Here is a 14,804-nt window from a genome sequence, read left to right as displayed (position 1 = left end):
CGCTATAATCGTCCACGGGAGCTTTTGCCGGGGACTACACGTGACCGATATCACGTGGCTGATGACATAATGCGCAAACATGCAAACCAGACAAACCGGTGCAAACCCAACCCAACAGCGCAAAGCTTCAAGTTTGATTCTCAGTCTCTTCGCCTCCAACGCATTCGCTCCTCCTCCCTGTGTCCTTCCTCTGCTCTCCCCCGCCCACATCGTCGATCTTACATCGACTTCCTCCTGTCCTCCTATCGACCGTGTGGTTTTTCTTCGTGGACTTTCTATTCCGCTCCTTTCTGGGTGTTCGTCTGCTCGCTCTGCCCCTTCCGCTGGCTTGGTTGATGGGTGTTTGTGTTTGACTTCACCTACTTCTTTTCTTCCTCTCTCTATTCATAAATACTCTGGGAATCATGTCCAATCGTCAACAGATTGACTCCGTCATCGACGATGACGATGAGTTTTGGTATGTGTGATTTTACTTCACTTCGAAGACCACTTAACGTTGGTGCGATTCACTGACACCTCCATCTCCCGCAGCCCCCTCTGTATCGAAGAGTTCGATCTGTCGGATAAAAACTTCAAGCCTTGTCCTTGTGGGTATCAGGTACGTGGCTTGCCCCTTTACTCCCTCGAGACCGCCCCCTCCCCCCCCCAATACTCGATCACTTGAAGCGACTCGGAGAGGGCGATTCCGGATTTATCTAACAAAAAGGGAATGTAGATTTGTCAATTTTGCTACAACAACATCAAAACCCATAGCGAAGAAGGCCGATGCCCTAATTGCAGACGGGTTTACGATGACAGTACCATTCAGTACAAGGTGCCTGATGCGGATGAGTACGTGTTCCTGAAATCCTATTCCCCCATTTTGCTGGCGTTCTTGGCGCTAACATCCCATCCCGCAATCTAGGTTTAAAGCGGATCTGGCACTGAAACATCGCAAAGCCGCCGCCGCGAAGAAGAAAGAGGCAGAAAAACGCGAAATCGAAGCTTCAAGTCGAAAGAATTTGGCTGGGGTCCGTGTTGTACAGAAAAACCTTGTCTACGTGATCGGTCTAAATCCCACAATACGTGACGAAAGCCAACTCCTCCAGACCCTACGTGGCAAAGATTACTTCGGGCAGTATGGAGACATTGAAAAAATTGTCGTTAGTAAAGCGAAGCCTGGTGGCAACCCTAATCAGGGAATTGGTGTCTATGTGACGTATGCCAAAAAGGTTGATGCCGCGACATGTATCAACGCGGTGGATGGTTCCGTGAATGGTGATCGAATCCTGAGGTAAGTTTCATTATACCAGTCCTCTTAAATTCCCCACCATTAGACGAAAAGTGCTAACCAAACCTAGGGCCCAATACGGCACAACCAAATACTGCTCATCCTTCTTGCGGAACGAACAGTGCCATAACAGGAACTGTACCTTCTTGCATGAAACCGGCGAGGACAGCGATAGCTACAGCCGTCAGGATCTTTCGTCAATGAACACCATGTCCAGCCAGCGTCCGAATGGAATTGCCACCAGCCCCGCCGTAACCCCGCACATTGCGCGATCCTCAGCGCAGCCCATATCTCAACCCTTACGTCGTCAACCAAGCAAGGATGATGCTACTAGCAGTCGTCCTTCTGATGGGTCTGCTTTGCCCTCCTCTGCAAGCTGGGCAAATAAGGACACAGCGATCAGCAGGACACGGCGTACTAGTCTTACGGGCAGCCAGGCCTCCCAAAGCCCACGTGCCGCTCTGGCAACAGTTGTCTCGTCTTCCGATGAACCCAAACGAGCTGACAGACAACCACCACCTCAGCAGGAACGTCTTCAGACCCCTTCGTTACCAGAAGTACACTCTTCGACGCCTCATACACCCCCCAGCATGCAACCCCCCCCCCAGATAGAGCTGGAGACGCCTCTATTGGATGGTCTTGTGAAGGCTGTAAATTCCCCATGCTTCAAGTTCGTCTTCTCGGCGGCCGGCCTGCCAGCAGAAGAGGTTGCTCTTATCGAGAACCACCCCTCGTTCATTGATCCATATGGTGGGGTTAAGCGACGGGCCATGCGTGAGAGAGCCGAACAAGAGCGTGCAAAGAGGGAACAGGAACTTCTTCAATCTGCTGCAGCAGAAGAAGAAGGTCGTGAAAGCGGAAGTCTTCAACTCGGTGGTGAACCAGATGATGCACATCCCCCAAGAGGTCGCAGCAGCCGCGAGTCTCACGGTGCTATCCAACCCCCCTCGCAGCAGGGTACAACGCCTAGTTCTGCTGTCGGATCCCCCGTCTCTGCTGCAAGCCACCAATTCCAAGGGATTAACTTGAACAACCGTAGTTTAACCCCGCTTCAACAACAGCAGTTGATGCTTCTAAAATCTGCTAGCAATCCTCAAGCTGCCTTGGTGGATCCTCTACAATCTGGAATTGGCTCCATTGCTTTCGATCAAGCCGCCCAAGTTCGACAAGGCCTCTTGCAAAGTCAGGTTGCCCAGCAGATTAACGCTTTGCAGGCTCAAAATCGCCAAAACTCTCGGTTCTCATTTGCGAATGAAGCCAACGCGAAGAACTTTCCAACCTCCCGACTCCTCAATCAGCAAGCATCCTTGATGCAGTCTGGTACACCTAATCCACTTACTGCGCCTAGTCCCCAGCACAGCCTAGCTGGTAACTTCTATACTAGCGGAGTTCAAGGCCCACCTCCCGGCTTGAAGACGGCAGGTACTCCACCCATCAGTGGAGGAGGCATGTTCGCACAAGGTCATGGATTCACAACCAATGCCAGTCTCGGGTTAGGTGGCGGTGTTGGGAAACAGGACGCCAACCCAGAATTGATGCGCGAGCTGCTGCGCGGCCGCAGTGGTACGACCGCGAGTGGTTTACTGGGACAAGATTCTAAGCGTGAGTTAATGTTTCCTTTCCTAGCCCAACACCAAACCCCCCCTCCCCTGACTCCCGTCAATGGCCTTCTCAGCTCTTTCTATGGCCCTCAGGCGGGGATAATCTCCGAATCTGGGTCACAGAAGCAGAAGAAGAAGGGGAAGAAGCACAGACATGCTAACACTTCCTCCGGTGGAGGCGGTGTAGTAGATCTTGCGGACCCGAGTATCCTGCAGGCGAGGATGCACCAGGTCGGTGCGAATGCTGTTGCTGGTCAAGGATTGTATGGGAGTCAGGGTCAAGGTGGGTACACTATGATGTATGGCGGTGGACCTAACCGCTGGTGATTTCATTTCTTCCCTTCTCTTTCCGCCTCGGGTCTTGTTTCTTTTTTTCTTCTATTCTTCTATTCTTCTCTGTTGTTATGATGACTACCCTTTTGCATTTCGTTTTTGCATTCTTCGCTATCATGCCCCCCCCCCCTTTATATTATTTTGTTTCTGTTACGACATGATATCATATTTTTTTTTTTTTTTCTAGATGGGTGTGGGATATGAATCTCCTTCTGCTCCGGACTTAATTCGATGTGGAAACTTTTCCACGTTTTCCCCCTCTGCAATGAAGCATTTAGCAACGGCTGTGAAAAGAACAAGAGACTTGGGCGAGGCGTGCCTTAGGCGTTTGTGTTTATGGATCGTTTTATTTGTCTTTTTTTTCTTTTTTTTTTTTTTTTTTTTTTTTGTCGTTTTGACCCTCTTTTTCGTTATTACCCCCTTCCTCTAACGTCCCTGAGGATGAGAGGCCTCGTTGCATATTCTGGGCACATCGTGTCTTAGCCTACTTCTATTCGGTGGCTGTCTTCTCTTTCTGTTCTTTTTGCATCCAAGCTGGGTTGAGCTATCAGCGTCTTGGTGGCCTAATCGGTCTGATCATGGCTTTATGTACGTTAACCTCCCTGCCCTAGCTTCGATAAACAGAAGCAAGGTCCTCTATATGAAACCAATTCTCACAAATATTGTTCATATAGACATCATCATTCCTGTGTCCAGCCCCTTCGACCGGGCCCTTTCTGTAATTACTGGGCCCATTCTTCGTATCTTCCTGCAACTCTTTGTTCTGAGGATTATTGGCGTATCTTCCTGTTTCGGATTTCCGTTGCTTCGTTTTCTTTTCTTTTCTTTTGCTATGCTCTGTTTCATCGCTTTGCCCTTCTCGAACGTCATCACCCATTACGTGACCGTCAATGTGCTAATGAGTAACGTTTAGTCGACGAAGACTTTCCTCCTTTAGGTGCTATACAAAAGGACAAACGTCCCACGGATGCCTTTGGGTCTCTCCTTCGATCTCAGCTACCCAGTGATCTACAGAGCTCAGCACGGTCTGGAACACCAACTCTTCCACCAGGGCTGCCTCTTCCACATTCCCATTCTGCCTCGTTGTTGCATAGTCCGTTAAACCCTTCTAGCCCGGTGTCCTCTTTTACAGGCCCACCCCCTGGTCTCGGTGCCCTTTTCCCTTCAATTGGCACCCAGCCTCAGGCTTTGAAGGGTGATTTTTCAGGGCGCCTTTCCCCAGGATCAGATGATGAACAGGAACCTGCACCATCGTCCAACCGCGCTAAGAATGTTGCACAGATATCTTTGGGCTCCCCCGTACCAAAGTCTGCTAATAAAGCTCGTACCCAACCTAAAGGAGAGCCAGCCGCGATCGAAAAGAAAGGAAGTCTCCAGAAAACTGCAGTCAGTGAGGGAAAGGAACCAGCAGCCCTCACGAAATCAAAGCCCATGAAATTGGACCTTAGCCTTCACGCTACCCAATTTCCGGAGCTTTCGTCGAAGGTTGAGCCAAGCGCGCAGACGGCGTCTGTTCAGGCCCCTGTTCCTGCTTCCAATTTAGGATCTCGTCCCAACACGCCATTAACCGGAATCTCACGTTTTTCAGAATCTCCTGCCCCTCGTCAACCTCGTGTTCTTCGTGTTGTGGATACCCCCAAACCCGAAACACCACCTTCTACATCTGCAACCCACTCAGTCGTGTCATTGCCCATAACAAATAAAGTCCGTTCCAGACGACCGAGTATTTCATCACAGAGCCGACCTGATACTCCTGGTGATTTTGGATCTGAAGCAGATCTTTACACCTCAACTTCCGCGTCTCGCGCCAATTCGCCTCCTGCCTCTTCACGGATTGGCTCCGCACCAGTCCGTGCTATCACCAAGAGCCAAGCCAAGAAGGAGCGGCGACAAAAGGCAAAGGAAGCGGAAGCCAAAAAGCACGAGGCAGCTACAGTGGTTGCGGAGGAGCCTGTCCAAGCCCCCATTGTTGGCCGAAAGCGAAAGGCGAAGAAAGCTCCAGCAACAGCGTCTGAAACACCACCACCACCACCACCACCACTAGCTTTGCAAGCTAACTCTAGTGTTAGCAAGCCTTCTGGTGTTGGTATAAATGACATAAGTGAGAAGGTTGATCATCGAACTGAACCAAGCAAAAGATCCCAACCCATTGAAACGGCTCCTGCGAAAGACCCACAACCAGCACCTGCGGAGGTGAAGACATCTACTGATGAGAAACATGCTCCCGAAGCGTGGCGCTCGAAAAATACTGTTGAGCAGCTGATGAAAGACGCGGAGTCCAGCAATGTCTCAATCAAAGAGCTGTTCTCTGAACGTACCTCCCCTCTTCAGATGCTACTTGCCCAGCTTCATAAATCAGGGGACTTGGACCTCAACCATCACCCCTTGTTCAACCCATCCAATTTGAACCAGCGCTTCGATATGAAGTGCACATCTGGCGATTACGAAAGTCTGAAGCAACCCATTGAGCTCACTGAGCAGCATCGGAAAACTCTGCTGCGAGGCGAATCCATTCGAATCAACTCCGACTCTACTCTGCTCAAAAGCCGATGCCTTATCAGTCCGCGTGGGTCTATTCTTCGGCACTTGTCCCCCGATGAAGAAAATCGGTATCTGGCTCTCGAAAAAGGCATATCATGGGCGATGGAGTCCTTTCAAGAGTATCCGGCTGTCCCAGTCACCGAACCAGATGTCACCAATCGCGGTGGGGATCTCGATGCCCTCTTTGCCACTCCAGAGAACTTTAATATTTGCTGGGTTGATGAGACATCAGCAGGCATCTCGTCTACATCCCCAACTACCGGCTTACCAACTTCTGACTCCTCCACCTCTTCTGGAGGTCCCGCCCCCCCAAATGTTCTCTCGGCGATGGAGGCAGATAGTACCCGAAGCCACAACTGGGCCATTGCCAATACTGCAGAACTGGTGAATGCGACAGCTACTTCGGTTCGATCATTTGCCGCAGCTACTGCCAAACACATGTTAGGAGCTGCCGGTGTCGTCATGGGCAATATGCCCGATCTGGATGATGTCGTTGGTATGACAGATGATGAGTTGCGCTCGTTCACAATCAAGTCCCAGAAGGAACTCGAGGTATCTCGCAAAGAACTCGATGCTATTGACAAAAAGCTCAGTGCATTGGTGAAGAGAAACAAGAAACTTGCTCAACAGGCCCTTGCAACCTAAGTTGTTTGTCACCGCTGCATATTTACTTTTTTTTCCCTTGACCACTCTCGATTAAATATTGAGTGATCTGTGTATTATGAAACATTATGTATTTGTATGTTCTTACAGCGTGTGCTATGGAATAATGTTAATATTTGAACATCCAGTGGACGAACAAAGATATTTTGCGTTATGACAAGTCTCTTCTGGTTTCCAGCATCCAGTCCTCCATGCAAATTCCGAGTAAAATGAATCTCTCTCTTGATCACCGTCTTATGAGTTTTAGGATTTGCCTTCTTCACGATGATCGTATTTGTTATTCGATTAAAGCATCAAACTTTTCTTCACAGTAATCCCTTGGAAATATCCTCGAGTACTGATCTCACCACGCCGCGTCACCTCTGTAGAGCTTTTTTGTGGGTTGTCTTAGCTTTCAAGAGTATATAAAGTAACGTACTCCGTACTCTCAGGGCTTCCTTTACTGCCACCAGTGCTACTGTCAGTCCATTTTATATAGATTATTCAGAAAATGTAGTTTTTCGGCACTTAATCCTCGTAGGATAACAGAGTCAGTCAGCCGCTGAACACGCAGAGAAGGATGCTTCAACTCCTTTTCTAGCTCAAGTACGTACTGCATGCACATCCATACTAGTGAACGTTAAAAAAAATACATAATGTGTTATAATAATAACTATATATATATATATATATCTTGAAGCTTATTGCAACCCAACCTCGCGGTTCTTCTACAGCCCATTTATCCCATCTTGGTATTCTCGCAGGTCGTATTCATCCGGATAAGTCTGCAGCATCCGTTTCAGCTCCTTCATCTGCGCCTGCGTCTCCTCGGTCAGCTCCTCGTAAACATCCTCGAACGCACTACGGATACGGGGCTTCTTCTCCCGTTCGGCATCGCCAAACTCCTTCAGGACCTCTTTTCGTAGCTGCTCGCGTGTCTCGCGCTCCATGTCTTCGTTCCACAGCCCCTCGTTCTCCAGCCACTTTCGAAGTCGGATAATAGGGTTGTCTCGGCGTTTCCAGTCTTCGACTTCGACTCGCGCACGGTACGCGAAGCTGTCGTCGCTGGTGCTGTGGTGCGAAACACGGTAGCTCATTGCCTCGATGAGGACGGGCCGGCCGCCATCGGAGAGGGCGATTTCTCGTGCTTCTTGCATGGCTTCGTAGACTGCGAAGATGTCGTTCCCGTCAACGCGGATGGTGTCGATGCCGTATCCGACCCCGCGGCTGGCAATTCCATCGCCGCGGTATTGCTCGAGTGTCGGGGTGGAGATTGCGAAGCCGTTGTTCCGGCAGATGAAGACTACAGGCGCAGATCTGGTTGCGGCGATGTTGAGCCCGGCGTGGAAGTCGCCTTCGCTTGCGGCTCCTTCGCCGAAGTAGCAGGCTACGATGCGTGGCGGCGTGTCTGGGTTTTGGAGCGCTTGGAGTTTGAGGGCGTAAGCTGCTCCGGATGCCTGTGGGATTTGAGTTGCCAGGGGGGAAGAGATGGTATGCTGGTTTTATGAGTTACTACTGTGTGTATGTTTTTGCTTTTTTTTTTTTTTTTCAAAGTATTAGCTAGGGGGGGTAGGGACGCACGGTACGAGGGTAGTTGCATCCGTAGTGAACAGGCATATTGCGTCCACGGCCGCTGTCGTGTCGGTTAGAAAAGAGTTGGTTCATGAAGTTTTTGAGAGTGAATCCCCGTTGCTGGAAGACACCGGTTTCGCGATACTGTGCGAATACAACGTCGTCAGGTGTCAGTGCGGCCGCTGAGCCAACACTAATTCCTTCTTCTCCAGCCGATACCTGTGTTGATGTTAGTACATTATTTCCAAAGACTTTTGTCTGAGAATGTATGTACCATGTAGAAACTTAGTCGACCCTGTCTCTGTGCCTCGAACATGATGACATCCATGATGCTCACTGTATTGCTCCAGTCAGAACAACAGCACCTAAAACCAGGGCTTTTATTTGCTTATTTGCTCTTTCCCCCACCTACCGGTCAACATATTCTTGTACCACGTCAGGACCTGCTCGTTGGAGACATTGGGCGGTTTCCTGCTCTTATCGACAAGCACACCATCGGAATCCATTACTCGGTAGGTTGGAATGCTAGGGGTGTTGGAAGGGTTGACGAAGCTCATATCTGTGGTGAATTTACTGTTCACGGCACCAGGGAATCGGACTCTATACAATTCCTGATCAGAACTGAACGCCGGATGAAGAACTTCACCAGCACATCCGAGCAGGTCCTTGCTTACCGGTCTGACCCTGGGCGTTGGGAGATGGAACTACTCCATCGCTGCGTGGTTGTAAATCGGGGTAGGGACTGCGAGACGCGAGACATGCGACGCGAAAACAGCGACAACATCATTGGAATATGAAGAGACGGGACTAAACATAAAGTAGGACGATGTTCTTCTCTCCAGTGTCTTTTCTCTCTTTTGAAGGAATGCGGAGGAGGCGGTTGGCTTCGGATCGACGTCATGCTGACCCCCGCATGTAGCCGAGATATACTTGCTTGGATTATTTCTCTCCAACATCCCACCTTTTTCTGAACAAGGGAATTCTGGAAGTTGAAGAGATGTCGATGTCTATCTTGAGTATTTTAATGAGGATGGGGCAAGGAATAATTCTGTTTTTTTTTTCCTTCATTCATGGGCTAGTCTGGTTGGCAGATTGTGGGGTAAAATCTGGGGAAGTCTGTAGACCCTTTTCAAGTATCACAAACAACAGTCTGTAAGAATCAACTCTGGACTAAAGTAAAGACAAGTATGTCAAGTAGCTGCTGTTATAGCCACTATCAAACCATTAGGGTAAGAAACAGCGTCCATTCAGAATACAGCATCTAATCCCTGACTTTCTGGTCCCAGAGGCTGCTCACAGTGACTTTTTGTTGCCACTTGCTATCCGTGCTATTTTCCTGTGTTATAAAGCCAATTTCTTTCTTCTGGCCAGGATGAAGCACAAAAGCATTCTCCTCAAAATATCCTACCAGTCCTGCAGGGTAATCTAGCCATGTGTAAAGAGAGACACCGGATTTGGCTTCTACCACAAATTTGTCCGTCAGATCATTGTACATGACTTCTAGTTGAGGATCGACTAGAGCCAGATCCTTTGGAAATGCTGGGGTAAAGTGATTGTCATGAGTAAATACGGCGGTCAAATTGGCAGCGTTGGGAGGACGGCCATCAGCACGAAGTGAAAGCATAAGGATTGAATCCGTTACGCTTGCCAATCCCAGGCGCTTGACATTGGCGCTGTAGATCTTAGTCGTATTAATAGCACCAACATCAAAAGAGATAGATGTCGGCGTGCCAGCATTATGGGCGATAGGATGACCAGAAAGATCAAACCAGGTTAGTTTCACAGTCCCGTTTGCTGACTCCCACAGATCAGACGTGACGTATATCTCGAAATCTCCTGACACGTAGTTCCAAAAAGGAGACACAATAATCGGCTGGTAGATATCACGAGAAACATAGTGTAGGACCTTCCATCGCCCATCATACTCGATGCCAGCCCAAGTAGGGGCTTGCCAGATATCTTCCAGCTGCCAGTACAGCGATCCTAGCTGTCGTTCGGGCATCCCACTACCTCGGCGGTAAAATTGTATTTGAGATTTGTACACATCCGCTTGAAAAAGCTGTGTTGCATGACACCAAGCGCTAAAATTGGCCACAGGATCCGATTTCGCCGGGATCGGATAGTAACGTTCCACACCGAGGGTCATTTCACCCATGCCAAGTGCTGTATTTTGAAAGTTATCTGTGCTCAATCCTCCAGGGGGGTAGTGATGGTTTCGAAGCATTACCACCGTGCTATTGAAGCTTAGGTCTTCTGGGTCGATGGCCTGCTGCCAAGTTTGCAGGCTAGGCATGCTATGAAATCCAAATTCGTTGGCAAAGCGACCCACAGGGTAAAGCCAATAATCAAAGGAGACTTTTGTGTTGTATTCGTAATAATCCGTATCTCCATAGTATGACCCAGGCTCAAGATTGCCGTACCTCTCTGTCATTGGCACTGGCGCGGAAATATCGACGTCGATATACCCTTCCGTTGTGCTGCTCGGGGTGTACGAGATTGAGTGAGTATTTTCATACACCAGAGGTAAGATGAGGCTAATGTATAGTTTTTCGTATTCCTCGAGGTACTTAGGAAAGCCAGTTGGGTCAAGCGCGAATGTAAGTGGAAGCATTAAAATCTCAATCTCGTTCCCTCCGGCCCATAATGCAAGGGACGGGTGGTGGTTCACACGTCGTACATTGTAGACGACTTCTGCAGCAATATTTTCCAGGAACTCGTCATTGACCGGATACATCGCATCACTAAATTGGAATTCACTCCACAAGAGAATCCCTCTTTCGTCTGCCAAGTCATACATAAAATCCGGGAGATACGCCCCAGATGACCAGATTCGAAGAATGTTCTGGTTTCCAGCTACCACGGCATCGAACAATCGAGTCATCTTCGCTTGACTGACCCGGGGCCAAAATGCATCCGGCGGAATGAAATTGGAGCCCTTCGCATAGAATTCTTTTCCATTAACTTCGAAATGCCAATTCGCACCGGGAGCAACCCCTTGAGACAATTGTTCTATGGTAATATTCCGTTGGTTTAGGAAAATTGTGCGGAAGCCAGTCCGCTTTGTAACACATCCTAATATTTGGCCGTGGCTGTCATTGACCATTATTGAAATGTTGTACAAATTCTGGTCCCCTAATCCCGAAGGCCACCAAATTTCAGGACGAAGCCCGCTGAGAACTGTCACACCTTGTATAGAGCCATTCGATACGGTAATATTGTCCAATGGCCGTGCCGTAAGCACTTCGCTGGATTTGAGATTCGTAATCTCAATAAAAAGGGATGCCTGGGCTGGAAGACTGCCTATGAAGTCAATACTTGCATTGATAACCCAAGGCTGGCTCTGACTAGCTGGAAGATGGTTTATTTGACCCTTTCGATATATATCTAAGTCTGTATTCACGATGTGAATATTTCCCGTCTCTTCAAACTGGACAATGTGGCCCGGTTTCCAGGGGCCAGCTGGGGCAAATGCAGGACCCCAATCCCAACCAAAATCGGACTGCTCTTTACGCATGAACCAGCGGTTTGGGTATTCATTGATGAGTTGGATAGGCCATTCTATAAATGCATCAGCCTTAATGCGAACTCAAGAGCAACCGGGTAGGTTCTTTGGGCACAAACTTTCTGATTTGGGGTCTTCGGCAATTGCATTCACAATATTCGGTGCACTTCCAAAATTTATGCTCAATACCGGATCTCCCTTACAATTTCTCAACGAGGACGAAATATCAAAGGCATACTGGCGGAATTGGTTGTCTGTAGAGGCGATAAATTCGTCACAAAACGTGACAGCCGCGAATGTGTCGAGGCCGTCAAACACAAGCCAGGTGGATTCATATTCATTCAATCTATTGGATGTTAGGCCGATTTCTGTTCTTAGTCCGCGTAGCACTCTGGAAATATTACATACAAATCTGAGATTGGGCCACTTGTATAAGTCCAGTTTGCATCTGCTATCCAGCGCAGCTTGAAATCATTGAGACCATGATAACTTGGAGAATGTGAGAAAAAAAAAAAGACATCAATTGATTGAATCTAGCCACTTACGGATCATCTATCGTAGCTGTTAGTGAATAAACTCGATGATCTAGAAGGAAATATAGCACTTGCCTATTACTCCTGCCTTGAACAGATCCAAATGCGCGTGTGATGGAAAGGAAGCGGGGACGGTCGTATTCAGAGCTGCACTGCTAAGAGTCCAAGTTTCACCACTCAAAGCTCGAACGCAATGCCCCGCTATTGTGGTGAGGCTGGATGCTAGGACAACTCCTGTGGTTTTTGCTCGAAAATGCATCGTGAGATCAGGTTACTTCAACGAGCATCTTTGGTAATCAAGATCGACCCCAAGGACTAAGGGTGTAAAACAGGCCTTATAAACAGATATCATCAGGATAATACGTCACTGTGCACATCCCACCCACCAGGGCCATGATCCAGGCTCTTTGAACGAGTTGGAGAGAATCGGCGGCTTGCGCGGAACCGGGCTGCAAAGGGGAAAAGGCATGTCCATCAATAAACAAAGCGTGACTGTGTCGCAGCCTTCTTGCATCAACAGTTGAGTAGGGGCTTCAGGGATGACTGATAGTGGCTTGCAAAGTAGCTGGTCGTTATATCCCGAACCGCTACAACGAGAAGCGCCGCTGGTCAGCCTGCCAAGGTTGGTTATATCTGTAGGGGTTCGCCTCAAGTGCGGATCACGCAGTCGATATTCTGGCATTCGGGTCTGAGTCAACTCCAATCAGCACTGAAAAAGGCTGGAAGAGGCTGAGACATGCGCCAGCTGGATCGACTTTTAAGGTGTATACACTAGTTTGTGGTTAGCAAATACTGTCGAGAATATAACAAAATCCAAGAAGTCGTATGCGGTTGGAATCCACATATTGAGAAACACATCAATATAAACTCGTACTTGATACATTCTTTAGGAAACTCACAATCATCCTTGGAGAGATACTAAACGCTGCAGTCATCATCCCACGTTGTTGTAGTACGGAGTAGACAATGCTTGCAACTTCCGCAGGTGGGTGGATATGAGCTGTCGGTGCCTGAGGCCACAAACAATTTTATTTGCAGATCGTCCGTCGGCCGGACTCACCTGCATTCAGTCTTCCATCCACCCTCCCTTGTCCACCTTCCATCTTCTTCCCACAGGCTCAATCCATTCAGAAGCCTATCATGTCGTCCCGGTCGCTATGGAGGGGTTTGCAGTTCACTACAAGGCGCCGCCTTGTCTCCACAGACACCCCGTATCGTTGCTTTTCTTGCTCCCGAGTACAGGCCGACTCCAAGTCTGACCCTGAACGAATGACCCATTTCGGCTTTACAAATGTGCCTGAATCGAAAAAGGAATCAATGGGTTAGTTTGATATGATAGCCTCAAGAATTTTTTTATTTTTATTTTTTTAGCTAACTGGCCATCATCGCATTTTTACAGTCGGCGCAGTGTTCAGCTCGGTTGCCTCATCCTACGATACTATGAACGACCTTATGTCGCTTGGAGTCCATCGTCTGTGGAAAGACCACTTTGTGCGCTCATTAAACCCAGGATCTGCACTCCCTTCTCGTGAAGGCGACTTGGCCGGACGAGGCTGGAACATCCTCGATATTGCAGGGGGAACAGGCGACATCGCGTTCCGCATGTTGGACCACGCGACAAATATTAACCATGATAATGAAACCAGGGTTACAATTGCTGATATCAACCCGGATATGCTGGCGGAAGGCAAGAAGCGCAGCATTGAGACGCCCTATTACGGCACAGATCGACTATCATTCATGGAGGGCAACGCGGAGCACATGCCCTTGATCCCAGATAACTCTGTGGATCTGTACACGGTGGTTTTTGGAATTCGCAACTTCACAGACAAGCAAGCGGCCCTACTAGAGGCATATCGTGTGTTGAAGCCCGGCGGTGTATTTGCGTGCATGGAATTTAGTAAGGTGGACAACGCATTGTTCAATACAGTCTACAAGCAGTGGAGCTTCAGTGCAATTCCCCTGATCGGACAGTTGGTGGCTGGAGATCGAGAGAGCTATCAGTACCTAGTTGAGAGCATTGAGAAGTTTCCCAGCCAGGAGGAATGGAGGGGAATGATTCAGAAAGCTGGGTTTACAATCCCCGGTCGAGGTTACGAGAATCTGACGGGAGGGATCGCCGCCATCCACAAGGGAATCAAACCACTGTCTAAGGTCTGATTTGCCCTCGAGGCGGATGTTTATTTTTAGCGACCAATATGTACTACTAGGGATTTTTAGACGACCCATGTATATTAGTATTGATTATTGCCTAGTAAGATCTCTGACTTTATTTCCATTCCGAGTTCTAAGACAGCGTAAGTTCTAAGTATCCGTTTATTGCCAAGCGGACATTGGGAGCTGAGGAGGAGAAGATCGACTCTAGTATGTATCATCCGTGGCGCCGATGATGCGATTTGAACCACCGGCAGCCCAATTAATTCTGGCTTCATTTCTTATATGAAGGAATATTATTAATTATTCTCCAACGGATTGATAAAACACTCTATTATTATCACTGTCTCTCTCTCTTTTTTTTTTTTTTTTTTTTTCTTTATCCCCGACATCTCCCATTCCGTTCTCGCTATCAGTTCCGCCGATTTCCTCTCCACTTCCCATATCTCAAAATCCTCCCCCGCCCCCCTTGGAGGCCCTGCCCCTCCTCCCTCCTCCTCATTCTTGGACCTTTCTCCTCCCCTCTGACATTCTTCCCTCATTCTCTTATTCTAGTTCTGTCTCTCCTGGGGGAAGACATGGTCTTCTTGTGACTTGGTTTTGGAGAATGAAACCTGCACCATGGGACATCGCAACCAGCAACACGAATTTCCACT

At 48.6% G+C, this 14,804-nt stretch overlaps 5 protein-coding genes across 5 annotated transcripts; 2 read left to right on the top strand and 3 right to left on the bottom strand.

Moving 5' to 3' along the window:
- Window positions 1-153: 153 nt before the first annotated feature.
- P175DRAFT_0469652 (CCR4-NOT core ubiquitin-protein ligase subunit MOT2) lies at window positions 154-6,390 on the top strand (the record flags this gene model as incomplete). The annotated part of the gene is made up of 6 exons (XM_040895010.1): window positions 154-457; window positions 532-598; window positions 716-831; window positions 905-1,273; window positions 1,341-2,872; window positions 4,118-6,390. Exons 1-6 carry the CDS (start codon window positions 405-407, stop codon window positions 6,388-6,390), a joined length of 4,410 nt encoding a protein of 1,469 aa, XP_040755440.1. The 5' UTR covers window positions 154-404.
- Window positions 6,391-7,027: 637 nt separating this feature from the next.
- On the bottom strand, window positions 7,028-8,511 carry P175DRAFT_0497163 (thiamine pyrophosphate-dependent dehydrogenase E1 component subunit alpha). The gene is made up of 3 exons (XM_040896219.1): window positions 8,234-8,511; window positions 7,969-8,178; window positions 7,028-7,883 (listed from the first exon to the last, which is right to left on the bottom strand). Exons 1-3 carry the CDS (start codon window positions 8,285-8,287, stop codon window positions 7,116-7,118), a joined length of 1,032 nt encoding a protein of 343 aa, XP_040755439.1. The 5' UTR covers window positions 8,288-8,511; the 3' UTR covers window positions 7,028-7,115.
- P175DRAFT_017814 (uncharacterized protein) lies at window positions 8,105-9,040 on the bottom strand. The gene is made up of 3 exons (XM_040892511.1): window positions 8,634-9,040; window positions 8,297-8,559; window positions 8,105-8,178 (listed from the first exon to the last, which is right to left on the bottom strand). The coding sequence occupies exons 1-2, from the start codon at window positions 8,858-8,860 to the stop codon at window positions 8,340-8,342; spliced, it is 447 nt and encodes a 148-aa protein (XP_040755438.1). The 5' UTR covers window positions 8,861-9,040; the 3' UTR covers window positions 8,105-8,178; window positions 8,297-8,339.
- P175DRAFT_0537564 (beta-mannosidase mndA) lies at window positions 8,857-12,253 on the bottom strand (the record flags this gene model as incomplete). The annotated part of the gene is made up of 4 exons (XM_040900323.1): window positions 8,857-11,517; window positions 11,581-11,807; window positions 11,870-11,950; window positions 12,066-12,253. 4 exons carry the CDS (start codon window positions 12,251-12,253, stop codon window positions 9,221-9,223), a joined length of 2,793 nt encoding a protein of 930 aa, XP_040755437.1. The 3' UTR covers window positions 8,857-9,220.
- An 819-nt stretch (window positions 12,254-13,072) lies between these two features.
- P175DRAFT_0553333 (class I SAM-dependent methyltransferase) lies at window positions 13,073-14,262 on the top strand. Its single transcript, XM_040900480.1, has 2 exons — window positions 13,073-13,315; window positions 13,394-14,262. Exons 1-2 carry the CDS (start codon window positions 13,135-13,137, stop codon window positions 14,152-14,154), a joined length of 942 nt encoding a protein of 313 aa, XP_040755436.1. The 5' UTR covers window positions 13,073-13,134; the 3' UTR covers window positions 14,155-14,262.
- The last annotated feature ends 542 nt before the right edge of the window (window positions 14,263-14,804 follow it).

Source organism: Aspergillus ochraceoroseus, assembly GCF_002846915.1.
Source record: "Aspergillus ochraceoroseus IBT 24754 chromosome Unknown P175scaffold_1, whole genome shotgun sequence".
NCBI lineage: Eukaryota > Fungi > Ascomycota > Eurotiomycetes > Eurotiales > Aspergillaceae > Aspergillus > Aspergillus ochraceoroseus.
This window is presented reverse-complemented; position numbering and strand designations above follow the sequence as displayed.

Bases quoted from the DNA above. Each gene is read 5' to 3' on its own strand.
- P175DRAFT_017814 (XM_040892511.1), bottom strand. From the start codon at position 8,860: ATGACGTCGATCCGAAGCCAACCGCCTCCTCCGCATTCCTTCAAAAGA. The intron at 8,560-8,633 runs GTAAGCAAGGAC...GGAATTGTATAG, and splicing joins CAACGCCCAGGGTCAGACCG to AGTCCGATTCCCTGGTGCCG.
- P175DRAFT_0553333 (XM_040900480.1), top strand. From the start codon at position 13,135: ATGTCGTCCCGGTCGCTATGGAGGGGTTTGCAGTTCACTACAAGGCGC. The intron at 13,316-13,393 runs GTTAGTTTGATA...GCATTTTTACAG, and splicing joins ATCGAAAAAGGAATCAATGG to TCGGCGCAGTGTTCAGCTCG.
- P175DRAFT_0497163 (XM_040896219.1), bottom strand. From the start codon at position 8,287: ATGGATGTCATCATGTTCGAGGCACAGAGACAGGGTCGACTAAGTTTC. The intron at 8,179-8,233 runs GTACATACATTC...ACATCAACACAG, and splicing joins GTCGACTAAGTTTCTACATG to GTATCGGCTGGAGAAGAAGG. The intron at 7,884-7,968 runs GTGCGTCCCTAC...TCATAAAACCAG, and splicing joins GATGCAACTACCCTCGTACC to CATACCATCTCTTCCCCCCT.